The sequence below is a fragment of the Brachyistius frenatus genome, unplaced genomic scaffold (assembly GCF_029030835.1).
Source record: "Brachyistius frenatus isolate BFR_SWC_R1_liver_20210118 unplaced genomic scaffold, ASM2903083v1 Contig_309, whole genome shotgun sequence".
NCBI classification, from domain to species: Eukaryota; Metazoa; Chordata; class Actinopteri; family Embiotocidae; genus Brachyistius; species Brachyistius frenatus.
In genome coordinates this window covers 244,041-264,488 of record NW_027210908.1, presented here as the reverse complement: position 1 = coordinate 264,488, position 20,448 = coordinate 244,041, and the positions used below count along the sequence as shown (strand labels likewise).

The 20,448-nt window shown below is 42.5% G+C and overlaps 2 protein-coding genes across 2 annotated transcripts; one reads left to right on the top strand and one right to left on the bottom strand.

The window, feature by feature from the left end:
* Positions 1–1,969: 1,969 nt before the first annotated feature.
* LOC138635467 (glucose-6-phosphate 1-dehydrogenase) lies at positions 1,970–14,550 on the top strand. The gene is made up of 13 exons (XM_069722954.1): positions 1,970–2,093; positions 4,698–4,819; positions 6,763–6,800; positions 6,892–7,000; positions 7,969–8,186; positions 9,044–9,202; positions 9,618–9,743; positions 10,227–10,320; positions 10,450–10,636; positions 10,763–10,998; positions 11,345–11,421; positions 11,635–11,727; positions 11,809–14,550. Exons 2-13 carry the CDS (start codon positions 4,703–4,705, stop codon positions 11,897–11,899), a joined length of 1,545 nt encoding a protein of 514 aa, XP_069579055.1. The 5' UTR covers positions 1,970–2,093; positions 4,698–4,702; the 3' UTR covers positions 11,900–14,550.
* Positions 13,257–19,640, bottom strand: LOC138635468 (glycerol-3-phosphate dehydrogenase [NAD(+)], cytoplasmic). The gene is made up of 8 exons (XM_069722955.1): positions 19,526–19,640; positions 18,379–18,556; positions 17,286–17,426; positions 17,004–17,142; positions 16,578–16,690; positions 15,223–15,459; positions 14,992–15,098; positions 13,257–14,894 (listed from the first exon to the last, which is right to left on the bottom strand). The coding sequence occupies exons 1-8, from the start codon at positions 19,567–19,569 to the stop codon at positions 14,798–14,800; spliced, it is 1,056 nt and encodes a 351-aa protein (XP_069579056.1). The 5' UTR covers positions 19,570–19,640; the 3' UTR covers positions 13,257–14,797.
* Positions 19,641–20,448: the final 808 nt, after the last annotated feature.

Here is a 20,448-nt window from a genome sequence, read left to right as displayed (position 1 = left end):
GTAAAATTGGCCCAATTTTTTTTTTTAAATACGTAAGACTTCAGTATGTCATCTAAAATATGAAGAATAAGTCATACCATGGTATGTCGTCCAAACCGTCATACTATAGTATGACTTTTTCATCAACCCAAAAATAACCAAAAAGTCATGCTATAGTATGACGTTTTTATTATATTTTGGACGACATGCTATTGTATGCCTTTTTTTTTCATATTTTAGACGACATGCTATAGCATGACTTTTTTTTTAATCATAATTTGGATGACATTACATTTCATTTAGCTGACGCTTTTATCCAAAGCGACTTACAATAAATGCATTTCAACCATGAGGGTACAAATCCAGAACAACAGGAATCAAGAAAATACAATTTCTTCAAGAAAGCCAAACTACAAAGTGCTACCAGTAAGTGCCATTTTAAGCGCTACTAAAGTTCTACTGTTCAAGGTAAAGTCGGAAGAGGTGTGTTTTTAGTTTGCGGCGGAAGATGTACAGAGTTTCCGCTGCCCTGATGTCGATGGGGAGCTCGTTCCACCATTTAGGAGCCAGGACAGCAAACAGTCGTGATTTTGTAGAGTGTTTAGCTCGCAGCGAGGGAGCAACAAGCCGACTGGTAGAAGCAGAGCGGAGGGAGCGGGCTGGGATGTAAGGTTGGACCATGTCCTGGATGTACACTGGACCCGATCTGTTCGTAGCGTGTTTGCGTTACTTTTCGTTACTTTTTGTTACTTTTCGTTACTTTGCGTTACTTTGCGTTACTGGTACCAATGTTTTGTTACTTTGTTGCTACGTTACTTTAAGTAAGTACTTTAAGTAGTAATAGATGTTTTCTCAGCAAACAGATAAAATCAGATAGAAAACAGTTTGTCCTCTATTTTCCAAGGGATTAGTGTGTCACAGAAATATATTTACACAACTGCAACATTAATTAAACAATAAAAGGGGCAAATCAGGTACAAACATTGTTTTTCCAAATTAAGAGCACGGGATGTAAAGGAACACAGGAAGTCAGTTAAAATCCTTCCTGTAATGCTGCAGGTAGATTTTCAGGTGGATTATGGGTCATCGACAAGTCAGCACCAGAGGTCACAGTTCAAACTAAGGTGTATAAAACCAGGAGTGTGATGAGCTCTCAGTGTACAAATATAAAACGTGATATTCAGCTTTAAAACACACCTGCACAGGTAACACAAGGGAGGGCCCATACATCACTGCTTACAGTTTTAATTTTGATCGTATTTCATGTGTAACAGTCTGAAGCAACACGCCCTCAAAAGGCAGGCAGCCCAGTGAGTTGTTTGGACTCAGTTAGTCTTAAGGCTTTTCAATGCTCTAGTGATGGGATTTGTTGACAACAGCAGAAATGTCAACAGCCCTATCCTTTAAAATAGGCTTGAAATAAATACATGAGAACACATCCTTTAAAGATATTTAGCCTATAATTTTTTTTATTTATTATTATTATTTTTTTGAAGTTAGTAACTGCAAAACTGTATAATTTTCACAATAAAGGCAATGATTTACTTGTTTCCCCGAAGTGTATTTCACCTGTCCAGTTTTTCACGCTGGGGAGTGTCACTTGTGTTGTGAGGGACATCCATCAGTTTATACAGCGACATTGTGGGGGGACTCTTTTGGGGACAGAAATATTAACAATGAGTGAAAACTTAAGGGTTAAAAAAAAAAGAAAAAAGGTTTTTAGTTTAAGGTCATGTTGAGAGTTACGGTGAGGGTTAGTCTTCAGCGCGTCCAACGTAATGTCCTCGAAAAGGATGGACATAGGAATGCGTGTGCGCGCGCGTGTTGGGGAGAGAGAGAGAGAGGGGGGGGGGGAGGGGGGGGTTGTACAGTTAAACCACGCCCCCCTCCTCTGCAGAGTCAGTGACGTCACTGTAGCCGACAGTGATGGGATCTCGAGCGAGCGCTGGTGAGTTTCTCCCAAACCAATAAAATCTCTCAATTTTGCTTTGTCACCTCAACAGGGAAGTAGGCAGGACGTGCAAATACGCAACCAGCTGCGGGCTCGCTGTTAGTTTGCGTAAACGCTGCTCGGGGGTTGAAACCGCCAGGTTATCGTCAACCTTAACGAACTTGTGAGTAGCAGTTGTGTTAATTCACCGCGTTTTTTTTTTGTGGTTTTGTTTGTTTGTTGTTGTTTTTTTTTTGAAAGCGGTGTGCACGTTAGCTAGGTGTAAGCTAGGTGACGCGTGCTAGCCGCAAGCGGCAGTTTTTTGTTTGTTTTTTTTGTCGTTTCTTGTCACAACAACATGTTTGTGTGCTTTTTTTTTTTTTTTTTTTTTTTTTTTTTTTACACGAAAACACGAGCGTTGAGCCGCCGGTTGTCAAAACCCCGCGCTGTCTTTAAACTGTTTGGCGGAATGCATTCAGCTTTGATGCCGGCGTTCAGCGGACGGGTTTATAGCCCTCTAAATACGGGATTTGGTGGAGGATTTGACTAATATAATTACAGTTTGCTATGTATGTGAGGCTATTTCTGGGAGCAGTAGTGACCCATCTCGCTGAAATCCACGTGCAGAGTTGTGTTTATGTTCTGGGTGACGTGTATGTAAAACCAGCTACAGTACAATACTCGTGTTTTGTCGTTAGTCCTGAACGTTTCCAGAGAAGTTCTGCAAGGAAATGAAGAAATTACCGATGAAATTACTGCACAAAATAGTACTTCCTGTTTGGGCTTCCTGATTGGCTGAGCTTGTGTTTTCTCTCAAATGCTTATTATCTTTGAAAGATAAATAATGGAGGAGAAGGTAAACGCCCTGACCCAGTGTTTTTTTTTTTTTGTTTTACCTCTTTACACTCATTTGTAATTCCTATGCACATGACAGCTGACTAACTTTCAGACAATGCTGCTTTATTTTTTTTATGCATGTTTGTCTTTCATTTGCTGTTGTTTCTAGCATCCCCCCCCCAAAAAAATACAATTGTCTATTAATCAGTCTGGATTACTAGAATACCTTTGATGTTGCCTTCATAATTAGTCTTTTAGGCTCTTTCTAGTCCTTTAGGTGCTACCACCAGCATATTGTTCCTTGTAGGACAATGCTGAAGACATCAAAACTATAAAATAATGCAAATTGGACAACACGGTGAGGCAAAAAAGTGTAAGCAAAGAAAAAAATGCATTATATTTTACACCTGAAAGTGCCCACTGTTGGCATTACCGTCATGATGTAGTCACCTGAAATGGGTTTCAAGCAACAGGTGGGCCTCGTCAAAGGTTAACGGCTGCAACTTTTTGCCCTCTGAATGTGTTTGTGTTGCTATACAGTAAGTAGCCCTGCTCATATTATGGCAGAAAGCTAAGTTATGAACAACTTTTGAAAGTTTCTTCAGGTGAAGTCATAAAAAAAAAAAAAACATCAAACAGTGTGATGAAACTGGGTTCCAGGCAGAACAACCAGGAAAGGAAGACCAAGAGTTGCCTCTGCTGTAGATTCAGAAGAGTTTCTAGCCTCAGAAATTAATGGCACCTCGGATGAAAGCCCACATCAATGCTTCCTAGAGTTCATGTAGAAGGCGCATCTCGGCATCAACCTTTGTGAGGAGATTATTAATCAGGCCTTCAAAGAAACCACTGCTGAGGAAGACCAATAGGAAGAAGAGAATAACTGTTAGAAAAGTGCGCAAAGCTGCAATGAAAGCAACAGAGGGCTACTTTGAAGAATTGAAAATATGAACTTTGACTTTGTTTTATACTTTTTGCTTACTAAATGAATGTATTATTTAATCATGTGGATGTTAGAAAATAGCAAATATATATATATGTATTTTTGTATGTTTATTTTTAAATTTATATCTATGAGATAAACCTCAAATGAGTAGGTGTATTCAAACTGTTGGGTGATCCTGTCAGCAGCGAGCACTTCAAAATTTTCTTTGAACATTTTTCTTTTTACTAAAGGACTGGCTAAAGTCCACTGCGGTCTTTATTGGGTTGTTAACTGACTCGTATCTTACAGAAATAAACTTAAATCCATGGCTGCCTGGAATGGCAGGAAAAATGCATCTAAAGTTGTACAGCATGCAAAGGTCAGCAAAACTGTCCAACAGTGCAGTGCAAAAAATTTTAGACTCTTCTTCCGTCTGATCGGTTCTAAATTTATTCCGCAGAAAGACCCCAAACACACCAACACAATCAACTTTCTTCAGCCTCAAGAAGAAGAACGAGTCCTGCAGCAGATGGTGCGGCCCCCACTTAGCTCTGATCCCACGTCAGTCTGAGATTACATCAAGACATTTGAGACAAACATTTGAGAGCGTCTAAATCCACAAACAAGTGGCAAGTTCCTCAGCCTCCCTGACCCTGTTGTAAAGGCTCGCTGCTTTTTGTATGAAGTAATTAATAAATTTAAAGCCCCTGGCTTTATTTAATAAAAAAAACAAAAAAAAAACATACTTTACTTTAGTACCTAAAACATTTGCACATTCCTGTAGATGCCTTGTAAACTTTCCAAAACGTAGTTTTCTATAGTCCTCGTTATTTGTTGCAGCATGCGGGACAGTACGTCCACCAGCCGAGTGTTTGGTAGTTCATTTATGTTTTAGACACTCACTGTTATGCCGTCTTAGTGACGTAGGTAAATTCCTCTTGGGTTGAGTACAGTCTGTTTTTGACTTCCTCGTACTTGATTTAATGTGTAAAGGAACACTAATTTTCTCCAACTGTGTTTTCTTTTTAGAGAAAATGAACAAGATCCCCCTCTCTCGCTCGGAGGTGTTTGGCGAGCTGAGGAAGGAGCTGCATGAGGATGTAGAGTTTCGTCAATCTGATGTTCATGTCTTCATCATCATGGGAGCGTCGGTGAGAGTACCCACAGTGATTGTATAAGTAAAGCCTTAAAAACGGGAACAGCACAAACTAAATGAAAGTGCTAAAGGTCTGGAGCATTATCACACAAAATTACAAAATGATCATTAAGTTTATTTCCCATTTATTAATATTTCGGGCACATTTACACGGCAGGCCACTTGTTGACCCTAACTTTGAAGAACGTGTGCTGAAATCTTTCCAAACTACTGCAATAATTGCACGAGGTGATTAGGGAAATGTTGAAACAGATTTCACCAGCGTTACGCAAACAAACACCACTCAAGTTTCAAAAGCCTCAAACTGAGGCAGTAACAAACCTCAAAGTTCCTCATTCTTAATCATTTCAAGACAGTACCAGTGATTCTGTTTGTTTATTTAACAAAATTAAATGTGTCTGGTTTGTTCATTGTTTGAGAACGTATTGTCTGAACAAGCACAGTACAGTTCTTAGCAGTGATATTAAAAAATACAGTTTGATTGTCCCTCAAAAACATTTAGGCACATGTCTTAACATAATCTAAGTAATTGACTTTAACTACTACAATTAATAAGTTGATTTAAGAGCCATTCAAATTTCCCTTGTCACTGCGTAGTATTTCCTCACACTGTTCAGGTGTTGAGTTCAGGAACTAAAACTATTCCGGGCATTTAGACACTTTTTAGGTTTGTTTCCTTCTTCCTGTAACGCCTCATATTTCAGTTGCTTTCTCGTTTTCTACCGGAGCTTCAGTCTGTCCAAACGTGTCATTGTTCCCCAGTTCGCATTATTTGCGAATGAAAAAGAGTCATTCCTCAAAAGGACATGTTCCCCTATTATCATTTTTAAAGACATGATTTTCATCAATGTGGACATCAAATGTGGGGGGAAAAGCTAGAATAGTTTTAATTTTTGAGCTGTGTAGTCAGGCTGTAGTAATCCAGTGGCTGTGTCCTTCTTTCTCTCACACTGTCTTTGTAGGGGAGAGTTGCGCTGCTGCTGATTTTTGCAGTGTCACTGAGTGTCAGCATTTCTCTTTCAGTGTGAGCTGCAGATCTAGGGAGAGGCTTTTTTTTTTGTGTGTGTGTGGGTGTGCAAACTACTTTTTTCAAACAGGGCTATCATGTTAATCGCTTCTAGTCACACCATATCTTCAAACATATACTCGCAACTACTAAGTCAGTCGTTACTGACGTTCAGCTTTGTGATAATATGAAAGAGAGGACTGACTCTTTGAGTTGGAGACATTTTTGTCATTTAGAGAAGTTGCGTCTCCTTTGGTCTGATCGGGACTTTTGATGTTTCTTAGCGTCCTAATCAAAGTGTGATTTCTTTAAAGATGTATTATTTTGAACACAACCTTAAACAAAGTAACCGGGTTCCACGTTGAGGAGTGTCTTAAAGGTAGATGAGCAGCAGCTCTGCTCGTCAGGTTATGTTTTAGGCCAACAGTGTACTCTTATGGGAGTTACTTTTAAATCAAATTGACCTCTAATGGTTTGGTGTGTATACATTTTTTTTTCATGCTTTTATCGATGTTTCAGGTTATTCTTGATTTCTGCTTTCACAGAGGTTACCAGGCTGTGACGAGGCCTTTAACTAGAGGACAGTGTTGAAACTCAGTATAAAAGTACAGTTAAGCCACCACAGGTTCACCGCAGGTTCTTCAGAATGATTTCATTAGGCAGCAGCAGGGCAGTCTTTTGGCTCTTGGTGGTTGGTACACGAATCCAGTGGCATTACTGCAGTTGGGTAATTATTGAACAAGCCAAAACTGCCTACTTACCTGTTGCAACACGCCTGCAGAGCTGCAGCGTATTAAGACTTTTGTGACCACCAGTTTTGCAGAGGTCAGAATCAACAGCACGGTGGCTCTTAAATAACACTTAATTGTCGTGTGCCTAACATGTATTTTAAAGGTGAAGTCATGTTTCTGATTATATGTTTGCACCCGTAGGGGGATCTGGCTAAGAAAAAAATCTACCCAACTCTCTGGTGAGTGAACCTCGGCGACAGTATGTTACATCAGTATCATGACCGAGGCGGATGAATGACTCCTGTAATCTGATCCGGATGTTCTCTCCAGGTGGTTGTTCAGAGACGGCCTCCTCCCTGAGCAGACCTTTTTTGTGGGCTTTGCTCGCTCTGAGCTGACAGTCGATGCCATCCAGACCGCCTGCATGCCATACCTGAAGGTAAAACTGGAAGTTTGAGATTGTTTTTTTTTTTTTTTTTTATTGATGGGAGGTTGAGACATTAAGGATCATATTGTATATAAAAAAATAAAGTATGTAGACTCTAAGTCTTAAAAGTGAAGCTGGTGTGGAAGTGCCTTAGTGCAATACGGCCACTATAAAAACCTCTTGCTCTCATAGAATCACATTCAAAAAGCATTAACTTCTCTAATGAAATACAAAGTCAACAAATTTTCTCCACAAGTCGTTATGGTGTCATTCTCTGGAATCACTCCTTCTGATCAGTGCTCTGGTGGTCCTTATAAAAATTATTCCCATATTAATGAGAAATTAGTCGTCCAAGTGATGTTTGTTTGGGGGGTGCCTAGTTTGATTGACATGCCTGGGATGCAGTTTAGTTCAAATATAATCGCTTCTGGCTCCAAATCGATGTTGGTTCACAAACCAGTTGGTGACGTCACGGTGGGCCTCTGCTCGGATATGATACAGAAGATAGTAGCATTGAAATCACAGCCATCAAATGTGCAGAAACAAACATGAGTACTGTAGTGTACTGTACATAAATTCCAAAAAATATATAATTAATAAACCCATTTTTAATTTAATTGGCTTTTTCTGCCCCAAATTAAAACTTCAGGACTAAGTTGTCATCCTTCTTTCATTTTTCCATTTTTTTTTTTTTGACTAATTACCTACCGTCAGAAAAATAGATCTCCATCAACAGGCAGATATATGTTGTACTACACCAACAAAGGCAAACCAGACTGGATTTTAAATATTTGAATGGAAGTAAGGAAACGCATTAGACACATTTGTTAGAACTCGATAGAAATAACATCAGCTTGTTTAGAAGAAAACTCCTCAGTTCCTCTTCATGCGTGTTGTGCAGAAGTCCTCCGGGCATCTGGCCGGTTTCGTTTTATACTTACTAGTTCAAGCTTGATATCTGAACATGTTTGCACCCTCAGGTGGCGGATACAGAAGCAGAGCGGCTGGCGGCCTTCTTCGGCAGGAACACGTACATCAGTGGGAAATACGTAGACGAGGTTTCCTTCTCCAAACTCGACAGGCACATCAAGTCTCTGCCCGGAGGACCCGAGGCCAACCGACTCTTCTACCTGGCTCTGCCGCCCACCGTCTACCACGACGTCACCAAGAACATCAGGCACCACTGCATAAGCACAAAGTCAGTCCACGCTGTCTCTCTTTAGCTGTCGATGCATCACACTGAGTGGTTTGTTTGCGCCGCTGGCGTCCTGCTGTGTCTGAACGACTGTAAACACACAGACGTCCATCTGTGCAGGCAGCAGCGTGTCTCATTGTGCCTTCAGGCAGCTGGGAATTGGAGAAAGTTCCAATTGGGGAACGTCCCTATTGAGTTGAGCGTTCACAAAAAGGCTTTCATGCCGCCCCCCCCCCGAAAATGAGCTCTGTGTCTGCTGTCAGAATACAGAGAAGTGACAAACATCATCATCCATTTCAACCAACACGGGCACAAAATGGAGCTGAGGAGGACCACATTATTTGTTCACTGTTCTTTTCTATTTCTGTCTTTAACCTTTATCACAGCCAGAGCACTAGGGAGGCTAGGTTTACCAAACGTGGCTATTTCACCTTGTTTTCAGAGCATTTCTTCTCGCTGCCACATCAAGTGATGTCAAACCTGCTTCTCTGAGCTCTCGGACACGTTTTTCCCACTTGGAGGATGTCAATTTCCGAGTTGCTCGTGAACGCACCACTAAAGCTCCACTGATGTGAAGATGAATCTTACAATAAAATGGGATTATAGATTTTACGTCACGTAAAATGACCAGCACCAGTACCATGGTTAAGCAGAGCTGAAACGGTTAACTATAAACTAGCTAACTGATCAACAGAACAATTATCTGCAACTATTATGGTAATTGATTAATCGTATCGGTCATTTTTCAAGCTACCATAGTAATAAATACATTACACATTCTCAGGTTGCTGCTTCTCTTTGTCGTGTAATATTTTAAATAAATCGTGTGTTTGTTTGTTTGTTTGTTTGTTTTTGTTTAGGGGCTGGAACAGGGTGATCGTGGAGAAGCCGTTTGGACGTGACCTTCAGAGCTCTGAGGCGCTGTCCAGCCACCTCTCCTCCCTCTTCACCGAGGAGCAGATCTATCGAATAGATCACTATCTGGGCAAAGAGATGGTGCAGAACCTCATGGTGCTCCGGTAGGAAAACCTCTTTTGGTTGCAATTCTTTTATGATATGATGTTTCGTAAAGATTCTGATTGTCAAAATAGAGAAGACATTTGAATCCAGTCAGCTTTACTCCAGTTTAACAGTCTGATCAGTCTGAATATATAACTGTTAGCATTGTTTATGTGTCTATTTCAAGCACTTCTGTGGACTGACAGCTTTTGCTTTTTAATTTCATGCTCAAATAATAATCTGTTTGTTTAAGGTCATTTGAATTACGCAACACTTCAGTTTCAGCCTGTGAATATGACACAATATAAATATAAATTGGCTTCTAACCAGGAACAAAACTGAAGATAAATGTTTGTGCCTGTTGTCATGAACAGCTGTCCGGTCGCGCTGCGTGTGCTGCTGAGCAGAGACCATATTATGTGATGTTCATTGCAGGTTTGGGAACCGAATCTTCGGGCCTATCTGGAACAGGGACAGTGTGGCCTGCGTTGTTCTCACCTTTAAAGAACCGTTCGGCACTCAGGGACGAGGAGGCTACTTTGATGATTTCGGCATCATTCGGTAAGAAAAAAAAACCCAACACAAATTCCTAAAGTTTATCTTTGCATTTGAATGTTGAAATTGAATGCTTTTGTCACCACGGCCGCATCCAAATGTGCAATTTGAACATGAAACATGAAACCTGAAACGTGAGCAAGAGCGCACCTCAAATTTTTAGACAACAGAAAGAGGTCGCAGGGAGCCAAATCCACACAAATGTCACTCAAACCACCTCGCCCATCTCTTTGCTTCGTTGACGGAGTCTTTCTGAAAAATGTCAAGGCTCTTTGTTGCTGAATTCCATTATTGGACCCAAAATTGGATGTGCGCTCTACTTAAGTCCATGTTGAAATTGCAGATGTTCTCGTACTACTGTGCACAAAAATACGTAAAACCCTTCAGTGACGCACCACGATCACTTCTAGTTCTGATTAACGCCATCACAGCCATCACAGTCTCCTCTCTGTCTTTTGTGTGGCCGCCTGTTCCCTTTGCCATGATCAGAGATGTCATGCAGAACCACTTGCTCCAGATGCTCTGCCTGGTTGCCATGGAGAAGCCGGCTTCCACCAGCTCGGACGACGTCAGGGATGAAAAGGTAGGAAGTGGTCGCTCTCTGAAACGGCTCCAAGGCGACGGACACAAGTGATTGTTCAGCGTGTTCAGGCTCGCGTGTGAGGAAAAATGAAGGTCGTCTGCTCTCTTTATCATCCGATCCCTCTCGCAGGTGAAGGTGCTGAAGTCTATTGCGCCGGTGTCCATGTCAGATGTGGTTCTGGGTCAGTACGAGGGCGATCCAGAGGGCGAGGGAGACGCCAAACTGGGTTATCTTGATGATCCCACGGTACCTAAAGGGTCCACTCAGGCCACCTTCGCCACGGTGGTGCTCTACGTGCACAATGAACGCTGGGATGGTAAACACACTCCCCTCTTTTAAATAAAACGACTACATTTCAATATCCCCACACATTTGCGAGCTCTTTGATCGTGCACTGAAAATGCGTTAAAAAAAAAAATTTAAAAAAAAATGTCCTCCTCAGGAGTCCCTTTCATCCTCCGCTGTGGAAAAGCTCTGAATGAGAGGAAAGCTGAGGTGCGGCTGCAGTTCACGGATGTCCCAGGAGACATTTTTGGAAATCAGTGTCGCAGGAACGAGCTGGTGGTGCGCGTGCAGCCCAACGAGGCCGTCTACGCCAAGATGATGAGCAAGAAGCCCGGCGTTTACTTCAGCCCCGAGGAAACGGAGCTGGACCTCACCTACAAGAGCAGATACAAGGCAGGTTCAACACGAATTTATCCGGGCCGTGTTTGTGCCACAACTAGGGACGAATCTGCTCATTATTTTCTCAGTTCATCGGTTTCACCTGTAAAATGTCGAGGTAATTATTCTTTAGAGCCTCGTTTGATGAGCCTCTGTTAACCTGGACAACAATAAATAAGCATTAAATTGTCCCGTCGCAGGTGCTGAAGCTGCAAATTATTTTTGTTTTTATTTTGAACTACACTGAAATAGTTTCTATTATTTCAGCTCTAAAACCCAAAATTGAGCTCTTAAGCAGTTTAATTATCACATATTCTTCTTCTCTTCCCTGCTTTTCTAATTTAAAACGGTTGGTTTTCAGGACGTGAAGCTTCCGGACGCTTACGAACGTCTCATCCTGGACGTCTTCTGTGGGAGTCAGATGCACTTTGTACGCAGGTCTGTCTTTTGTTTCCGCCACCGTTGGTTCGCATCTCTCTGCTTGTAAAGTAAACCGGTCAGTCGAGTTTCCATGTTGCACGAGCGTCACTAGATGGCGCCATAGTGCATCTTGTCTCTGCTTCAGCGTGACAGAAGCAGGAGTTGCAAAATCGGCACATCTTTTGTATTTGACCTGACGTTCCCTCTGCGTTGAATTGTTGCCATCTGCAGCGACGAACTAAGGGAAGCATGGAGGATCTTCACCCCTCTTCTTCATCACATAGACAAAGAGAAGCCGCAGCCTATTCCTTACAGATACGGAAGGTAAGACGCGCCCTTCGGTCTGCCCTCAACATGAGAACCAGTTTCCTACCGAGGGTTGACGTTTGTCTCTTCTCTTCTCAGCCGCGGTCCCGCAGCAGCCGACGACCTCGCAAAGAGAGTCGGGTTTCACTACGAAGGCACTTACAAATGGGTGAACCCGCACAGACTGTGAATTGCGGTGAGATGAGGGAGGAGCAGAGGTAGGATAGGAGGAGGAGGAGGAGGAGGAGGAGGAGGTGCAGCAGGGCAAGTGAAGCGTCGACCTTCCAGTACTGAGGTATCTGTGAGGAAGGAGGCGTTTCCACTGTGTGCATCCACCGAGAAGAAAGAAGATGTTTAGAAAAAAAAAAATACTCTCAGGTATAGCTATTACTCCCTGGAGCCTGGTCATCAAACATTCAAATGAGAATTATGAATTTACAGTGTAACCCATGTTTATGCCGCAGTTGTCGAGGCCATCATCAATTCTTCATACATTCACAGCAACTTTTCAAAGCTTAATCTAAACAGCGGGACAAAGTCCTTTTTAAAAACCAAACGCAAAAAGAAAGGGGATATTTTTTTTGTGAACAAATAGTCGTCTTATGAGCCATGTCTCCATCAATTAGGTCTTATGGTAAGAGGAATGAACTGAGAAGCAAGAACGGAACAGAGCAACACCAACGCCGAGTCGTGTTCACAGGACAGAAACCAAAGATGGTAACCGAACACGGCAGAGACGAGGAACAGGAAGGATTGTCTACCAGCGCTCATTCTTGGAACCATTATGATTGTAATCCCGCTCTGCTTCCACTGCATTATTGCTTTTTTTTTTTTTTACTAGTTACCTGCTCTCTACGCCTCCTCTGCCTGGGACCAAGGGCCTCTTGGTTGTTAAGGATAAATAGACGCTGTAGTGCGGTTTATCTTCGAAGCATTTATACTGCGATAGTCTTAAGGAGTCCTGGACGAGCAAAACCAGCTCGGCGTCTTTGGTTAGTCTCATCTTTCCCCTTTTTGTTTACATTTTTTTGTTGTTTTTTCTTTCCGCATTTATTTAAGTTGTTGACGTCGAGTCGATTATTTCTAAATTTCCAGACATCGATGTCTACCACAGGTCCACAGTGAATGTCGGTAGCTGCATTACTGTTTACTGCCGTTAACTGCACTCATGTAAAGCTAGCTACGTTTCCACGACTTGTAATAAACTAGTTTTGCTCCACTGATGGTTTCCAGTCGTTTGAAAGCTTAAATTGGTTCATACGTTCTGCAGGAAAAACGGCCTCAGAGCTACTAGAGGTGGGAAGATTTAAAGCTGTACTAAATACTTAAAAAAAAAAAAAAAAAATCAAAATGTTTGATAAGAAATATTTCGATTTTAAAAGTTCATGTCATGATTGCAGGCAAACTATTAAAATTCTATTTTGCTTTTTAATAACAAAACGGACAGTACTCCTCCCCACTGATATTCCTGCTTGTGCTGCCGTGCAGTGAAAACAATTTTATTGTTGCCTCACTAATGCGACATTTAGAGAAAAGACTCAAGCCTCTTGTTTGACACCAGAATACATTTATTCAGGCGAGTGTTGATCATTTCCAACACGCAGCTGTAACGGAGAGAAAACTGGGTCAGGCAGGATCACGGTAACAAATGGCGTGTTGGATGGAGTTTTAATTAAAGGATGACGCCAGGTTTGTTTCAACCCGGCATATTTCCACATTAGTGCCGCTGGTGTGGTTCAGTGGGTCGCGCTACCTTTGTACGCAGCCTGTGTGGCGGTTCAGAGAAGTGGAGTCATACAAAATGTCAGGGCGAACAGTTCATACTCCCTGCAGCTTATTTATTTTTTATTTTTTTCTTACATCACTGTATTTATTTTCTTTTAAAGGGCGACCTGATAGTTAAGTGGTCCGGGGATATACCGCAAGGGTGCAAATGCCATAAGCGGCGAGTCCACGGTTTGTTTCTTGGCAGGCTGGACCTTTGCTGTAAGTCATTGCCTTGCTCCATTTCCCCGGCGGAGGCAGAATAAAAGCAAAAAAGAAAAAGCCCCCCCCCCCCCCAAAAAAAAAAAAATAATCAAAATAATATGTTAGCTGTCTGAAACAAACAATTTTGCTATCTGCAGATCTAACGGTTGGATCTGGAACTTAATGTTTTGTTAAGCTGCAGGAGTTCATAGTAGGCACCATGAAATTTGCTTTTATTTACCCCCCGAATCTCTTTAAAAAAAAAAAAAAAAAAAAAAAAAAAAAGTGGCGAGTGAGAAGTTAGCATAGATTGCATAGCATAGACAATTTGGGTTTTTAATGGGAATCACACCAAGTTTAAATAAACCAGAATTATCCTTTAAATCTCTGGTTTGACCCCCCCCCCCTACACAAAAAGACAAGCCCCCGCAACTGTGCATTTTAAGGCACGTTAGCTTTTTTGTTGTTGTTGTTGTAGAAAACAGTTGCTGTATGTTCACATACAGCACAAGGCCAGAAATGTCAATGAATTATGTAAGACACTTAAAGCATACAAAGACTTGACAAAGAAAAGTATTACATCTATAATTAAATAACTTGTGATGGACGTGCGTTCACTGGACGGCAACATTAATGTTAGATAAGAATAAATCCCTCCACAGACGGCTGTCGATAGCTCTCTGCCCCGAGGGTTCGGCCCGGTGGAAATCTGAATGCATTATGTAGAACCATACAAACATTTTACTAATGTGAGCAACTGAAAGGCTGTCGCTCCTCATCAACTTCAAACTGAATTCATTCGGATGTCTTGTAAAGTCGGCATTTCTATGTTAGTGTTGCAATTCAAAATCTGACAACGTGCTTAAAAGAAAATGTGTGTGTGTGTGTGTGTGTGTCTGTGTCTCAGGCAAAAAGAGCTATCCCACTTCACACGGGGGTGGGGGGGGGGGGGGGGGGTCTCCCAACAATTATCCTTCAGTCAAAATAGTGTCAGAAACTAGACAAAGTGGTCGAACCAGAGCTGAACATACACGTTATACGAACTGGAGCAGAAAAGTGGTCATGTTCTTCCTTAAAGAAGGCACTCAGTCAGTGTTTTTTTTTTTTTTCCCCTCCCCTGTCACATGTGCTCCGGGTGGTTCTGCAAACAGCTGATGAACTCTGTGACCGGGTGGCCCTGGAAACAGATCTGATACACTTCGTTGAACAGTGGGAACCTGCGGGAAGGACGAGGTGTTAATGCTCAACTCGCGTCTTCACCAGCAAACGTAAACGGCGACTCGAACCTGCGCGCTGCGCTGCGGCTCCACTTACTTGTCGATCAGGTTTTTGTGCTTGAGGATGAGATGGACTTCGGCCGCCGTCGCGGGTCCCTGCAGCTTCTGGCCGTTCAGCATCTCTTTCTCCAGATCCTCGATGGACTGCGCAACACAAGAAACGCGTGCGGACGGTTGAATTCGGAAATCTAAATCATTTGGCGATAAAAGGAACGAGTTGCTTTAAGAAGGAAAAAAAAAAAAAAAAAGAAAGAAAAAGAGTTCTCGCCTTCCCCGTCTTCACGAAGGCCTCCGCAACTTTGCGGTTGCGGCCGCCGTAGCAGGTCGTGATGAGGTCGGCCACGCCGCAGCTCTCCAGGAAGGTCGCGGAGGACACGGGCCCGGCGGTGCAGAAGATGCGGGCGAAGGCGATCATCTCCATCAGGCCCAGCCGGATCACCGCGGCCTTCGTGTTGTCCCCGAAGCCCAGACCGTCACAGAAACCCGCACCGACCGCCACAATGTTCTGAGGGAGGGGGAAAAAAAAAAAAAGAGTGAACAAAGACGTACCGGGAGTCCTTTGACAGGTGCAGACTGCCTGCAGGATCTTTAGCACATCCAACATTTAATCAGCGAATGAATGAATTAAATAATCTTTCAAAATTTAATTGGGAGGTTAAAGTTCTCTCTTTTTTGGGGGGGGGGGCATTTTGAAAGCTGCATTCTTCAAGCTGGTACGCTGAACTTCATCTTTTATAACGCCCGCCATCAGTCTCAGCGGTCATTTACTGAGTTATTACAGCAGCTGAGCCACATTCAGGAAATATTATCTACACACAATCAGACTGATCGGTGGCCACATTTACGAGGAGCTAAAATTTCAAATAAAAACAGTTTTAAAAGCCCACATAATTTAAAAAAAACAACCCAGTTCTAATAAACACCTCAGTCACAACAAACGGGCTGAGCGTTGCTTTAAATCATCATTTGTAAACGACCAGAAATCTTAATTTAGGATGAAATAAAGTGCATGTAAAGGTAGCCAATGTTTCATAGCTGGATTACTTCAGGTGGTGATTTATAGTTGAATAAAAAATGAATGAGCTGCAACTCATTACGCCAATTCATTTTTTAAATGAACACGGTGGCAAAAATGTTTGTTACAACCTTCCACAGCTCACTGTGATCTCTACAAATGCTTTGTTTTGTTTTACAAACATTCTAACATGTCAAAATATTCCATTTCCAATGACGCAGTAGAGAGAAAATCTGCAAACCTTCATATTTGAGAAGCCAGAATAAAAAAAAATTAAAAAAAAAAAGAGCTTTGGACATTTTTGCCTAGAAAATGACTAATTCTCTGAACTTTGGTACCCAGATGTTAAAAATCATCACACTCTCTCAAGCATTCTCTAACTCACGAACGATGATCAGAGTAAACCTGTAAATGCTGATCTGAATGACTCTTTAACAGACGAAACAGATTATGCGTCACTTTCTGTGATTTGACAGCTTTCTTCTCCAGGACGTTAAGTATAATGTTGACTACGTGCCTTTAGGTGACGGTGTAATGGGGCTCCGTGTTTAGCTCGTTGGATGACGTCACACGCCGATTGCGGGTGGCGTTTTGTGCCGAGGGCTCACCTTCAGGGCTCCACAGATCTCCACCACGTCGCACTCCTCCACGACGGTGACTCGGAAGTTGTTGGTCTGCATGAGGTCCTTCAGGAGAGCCCCGTGGTTTTTATTCTTGCAGCCTGGAAGCAGAAGAAGGTAAACGGTGTCGCACTCCAGGGCCTCAACAAGCCAAACGAATGTTAATGGAAACAAGAGGAGGCTCGTGGTATTTTGGTTCCGCACTTCGCTGACAGTAGATCCCGTAAAGCACGTGAAGACGGCACAAGTCAAACCACAGATTGAACTTTGACCCGCAGAACGATTGAACTGAAACGAGCGCGCTTCCCGTTTCGAGGCTGAAAGCTGGCTTGTTTAGATGTTTTAGCTCCCGATCAGAGTGCCAACGTGTTGCCCTGGTGGCACAATAAACCCGCTGACGGCAACGAGACTAACCAATGGTGGTCTCGCAAAACTTCTCATCGGCGACCTCGTTGGCGATGTTGGCCCCCATCAGCACGCTCATGGTGATGCCGAGCTTCTCCTGGATCACGTCGGAGATGAGTTTGAGTCCGTCGGGCCCCTCGTCGACACCCTGGAGGTAAAGAAGCACGCGCACGCGTTTACACGTCAAACACGCCGAGCCGGAGTCCGGGGTCGAAAAGGCCGCGCTGCACGACCAGAGTCCAGGCGAATATGTCAAACATCTGATTATAACATCGCAGCACAAAGTCCAACCTTGATCAGCGAAATTCCCAGAGCGTCGCTCTTTATCTTCCCCTTTATGGTTTCACACACTTTCCCGATGAACTGGTGCGGGATCACAAAGATCAAAATGTCTGCGTCGCTGGACGCATCCACCAGGTCCGGCACCGCCAGCTGAGAGGAGACGGGACAGGGAACATTTAAGCCTGGTGCAACAACCTGCTGCATTCAGAAAACTCCTACAACAGGTGTTGAATTCATTATAAAAAGACTAATAAACTCAAGAACAAAGACAAGTAAAGAACATCTATATATATATATCTATATATCTTTATATATAGATATATATATATCACAAAGGGGAAGATATATATCTATATATTGGCGATGTTGGCCCCCATCATCAGATATATATATAGATATATCTATATATATCGATATATATTTGTCTCCTTGAGGTATTTTCTGCTGCCTTTTGATTATTTCAGTCAGTTTGCGTATAGATATATCTATATCTATATCTATATATATATCAAAACCTTTTGTTCTGCTAACTGATACAAGCTTGTCCAGACTGCTGTGGAAACTGTAAAACATTAGGTCAGCTCTCACCACTGCTTGTGCGCATTTGTCTTTTCGCTAATATAGTTGTCTTTTGTGCATCCGTGACAAACTCGGAAGCCTCGTGCTTAAATACCTTTCGTGCCAATAAGAACGTAACGGACGAAGCAAAACTTGTTTTGTTTTTTCCCCGTTTCTCTGAATGCCTTTAGTTGCTGTATGGTTGAGTTTATAAGGATCTGACATTCCTCCGAATAGGCCCGAAGTATCCGTAGGAATAATTTAACCATTGTTCAGAGCACACTCGCTGCCTTTTGGGTGCTGTTCTGGGGTTTTAGTCTGGTGGCTTTTTTTTTGGTGAAGTTTGGCTTTTAAAGCGAGAGAAGATCACATTTTATAGTTTATAGTATAGTATATATAGTATATATATATAGATAGATAGATAGATAGATAGATAGATAGATAGATAGATATCTATATAAAGGCAGCAGAAAATACCTCAAGGAGACAAAAAAAAAATAGACATTTGGCACAACATGCAGTAATAAAAACGACCGTTTCTCACCACGTTTGCTGGTAACGCGTGTCCTGGAAGATACTTCACGTTTTCATGGTCGGCGTTGATTATTTCAGTCAGTTTGCGTCCATTCACCGTCTCCTCAAACACCCACATTTTGACAGTGTTGTCAAATTTTGAATTATTGGCAGCATTGGCTCCCACAATCTTGGCGATGGCAGAGCCCCTGTTGTCAAAACGTACCACTTTTAATATTTCATTTACAAGAGAAAGCGTGCAGTGCAGCGGTGCAGCGGTGCTCAATACTATCCACGCAGCGGTCAGCCAGCTTCGACAGCGGTCAGCGGTGCAGCGGTGCAGCGGTGCAGCGGTGCAGCGGTGCAGCGGTGCAGCGGTGCAGCGGTGCAGCGGTGCAGCGGTGTGCAAGGCGACAGGACTCAATGCCGTGTTCTGTGCAAGGCGACAGGGAACGCATGCTCACAAGATCAGCTGATATACTTTCCTCTGGTGCGAGACAAACTCCATTGAGAATTTTGGGGGCGATTTTTTTAAGTGAAATCAACAGCGCGATTACTTTGAAATGATGTGTAAGCCCCAAAGCCTGCTTTTAATTACTTTTAAAGCACACATGAATTCGGCATAAAACAACAATCCTAACTGACAGTTAGTGTATAAAACTATTCATATAATAAACGTCCTTGGGTTGATAAACATGAGCTACAAGCCGAGTTAACCAGGTGATTTAAAGTATTTATTATCTCGCTTGAATTTTTTTTATTTTATTATTATTTTGGGATTTTGAAGTCGACACGATAACGTTAACGCATCAGATGTTTGAATGGAGGCTTGGTTTCAACCCCAAACGGAACTCCAGCTAAATGACAGCGAGCTAGAAATACCGACTCCGGTTCGCGACCGACGGGTGGTCCGTTTTTTTTTTTTTTCCGGTGTACTCAAGACGGTTTCTTTACACGAGACTCTCCTCGGAGCTGAAACAGGTTTTTATGTCCCTGCAAACGGAGCGGGATTCAGCTCGGAGTTAGTACTGCTTACTAGTCAGAGCTTCCCTCGGGTTAGAGGCGCTGCTAGTTAGCAGACCGGTCACCCCCCCTTTTTTTTTTTACGCTAAAGTTTGCGCGTAACGACGCGCACAGTTAACACGTCAACCTGCCACACTTTCATCGCGTCAACTTGCCAGTTCCCGGAGCCCACGATGCAGACTTTCTTCGGAGCTGCCATTGTGAAGAGGCAAAGCGCTGAAGCGGAGCTGGACCTGCACTGACTTGACTCACTGCAGTCCGGTTATGCAACGCGCTCCTGCCCTCTGGTTTTTTATTGGTCTGTCGTACTGGGAGACACCGGTCCGCCCCTCACCGCGAGATCCGCGTCTGGTCACTGATTCACGCAGCAGGAGGGAGGGGTCAGTGGACTCAGGGTAACCGGGGCAAAGGTCTCCGGCTCACTGTGATAAAAAAACAAAACAACAACAACAACCTCTTCTGCATCTGATAAGTGCATTTAGCAAAACACCCCTCCTTCACTACATTTATTTAACAGTTTCTACACGTTAAACATTTCCACACAAAATGTGCTTCATTTTATTTTCTTAGCTGTAAAATATGATTCTAGATGAAAATGCCCAACGTTAAATAAAAGATAAACGTCAGTTACAAGTTAATGCATCCATCATATTAATCAAACATGACCTGTGATATCTGTAAATATACAGCACTTTATTAGGAACACCTAATGCGATCAGCAACTCTGCCATAAATCTACTTTTACAAAGGTTAGTCTTTTTGTTGTTGTTGTTGTTGTTGACATTATCTGGAATGTAATAATTCTTCTTTAGGTTAATTGGTGGGTTTTTGTGTGCATTAAAATTAACATACATCACTCCCTATTTCATTCTCCATTCTGATCTTTGTTTTGATACCACGAGCATCTTTTGCGGATGTTAATACGACTTAGGCTCAATAAGACTTTTGAATGCAAGACTTTTGTCTGAATTTGAACATGTTCACTACGATTGTGGTTGCGGGCCCTCTGAAAGAATGGCGTAATCCTAAATAAAATAACTACATTGGATTTTGTTTTAACGTCCTACACAAACATTCC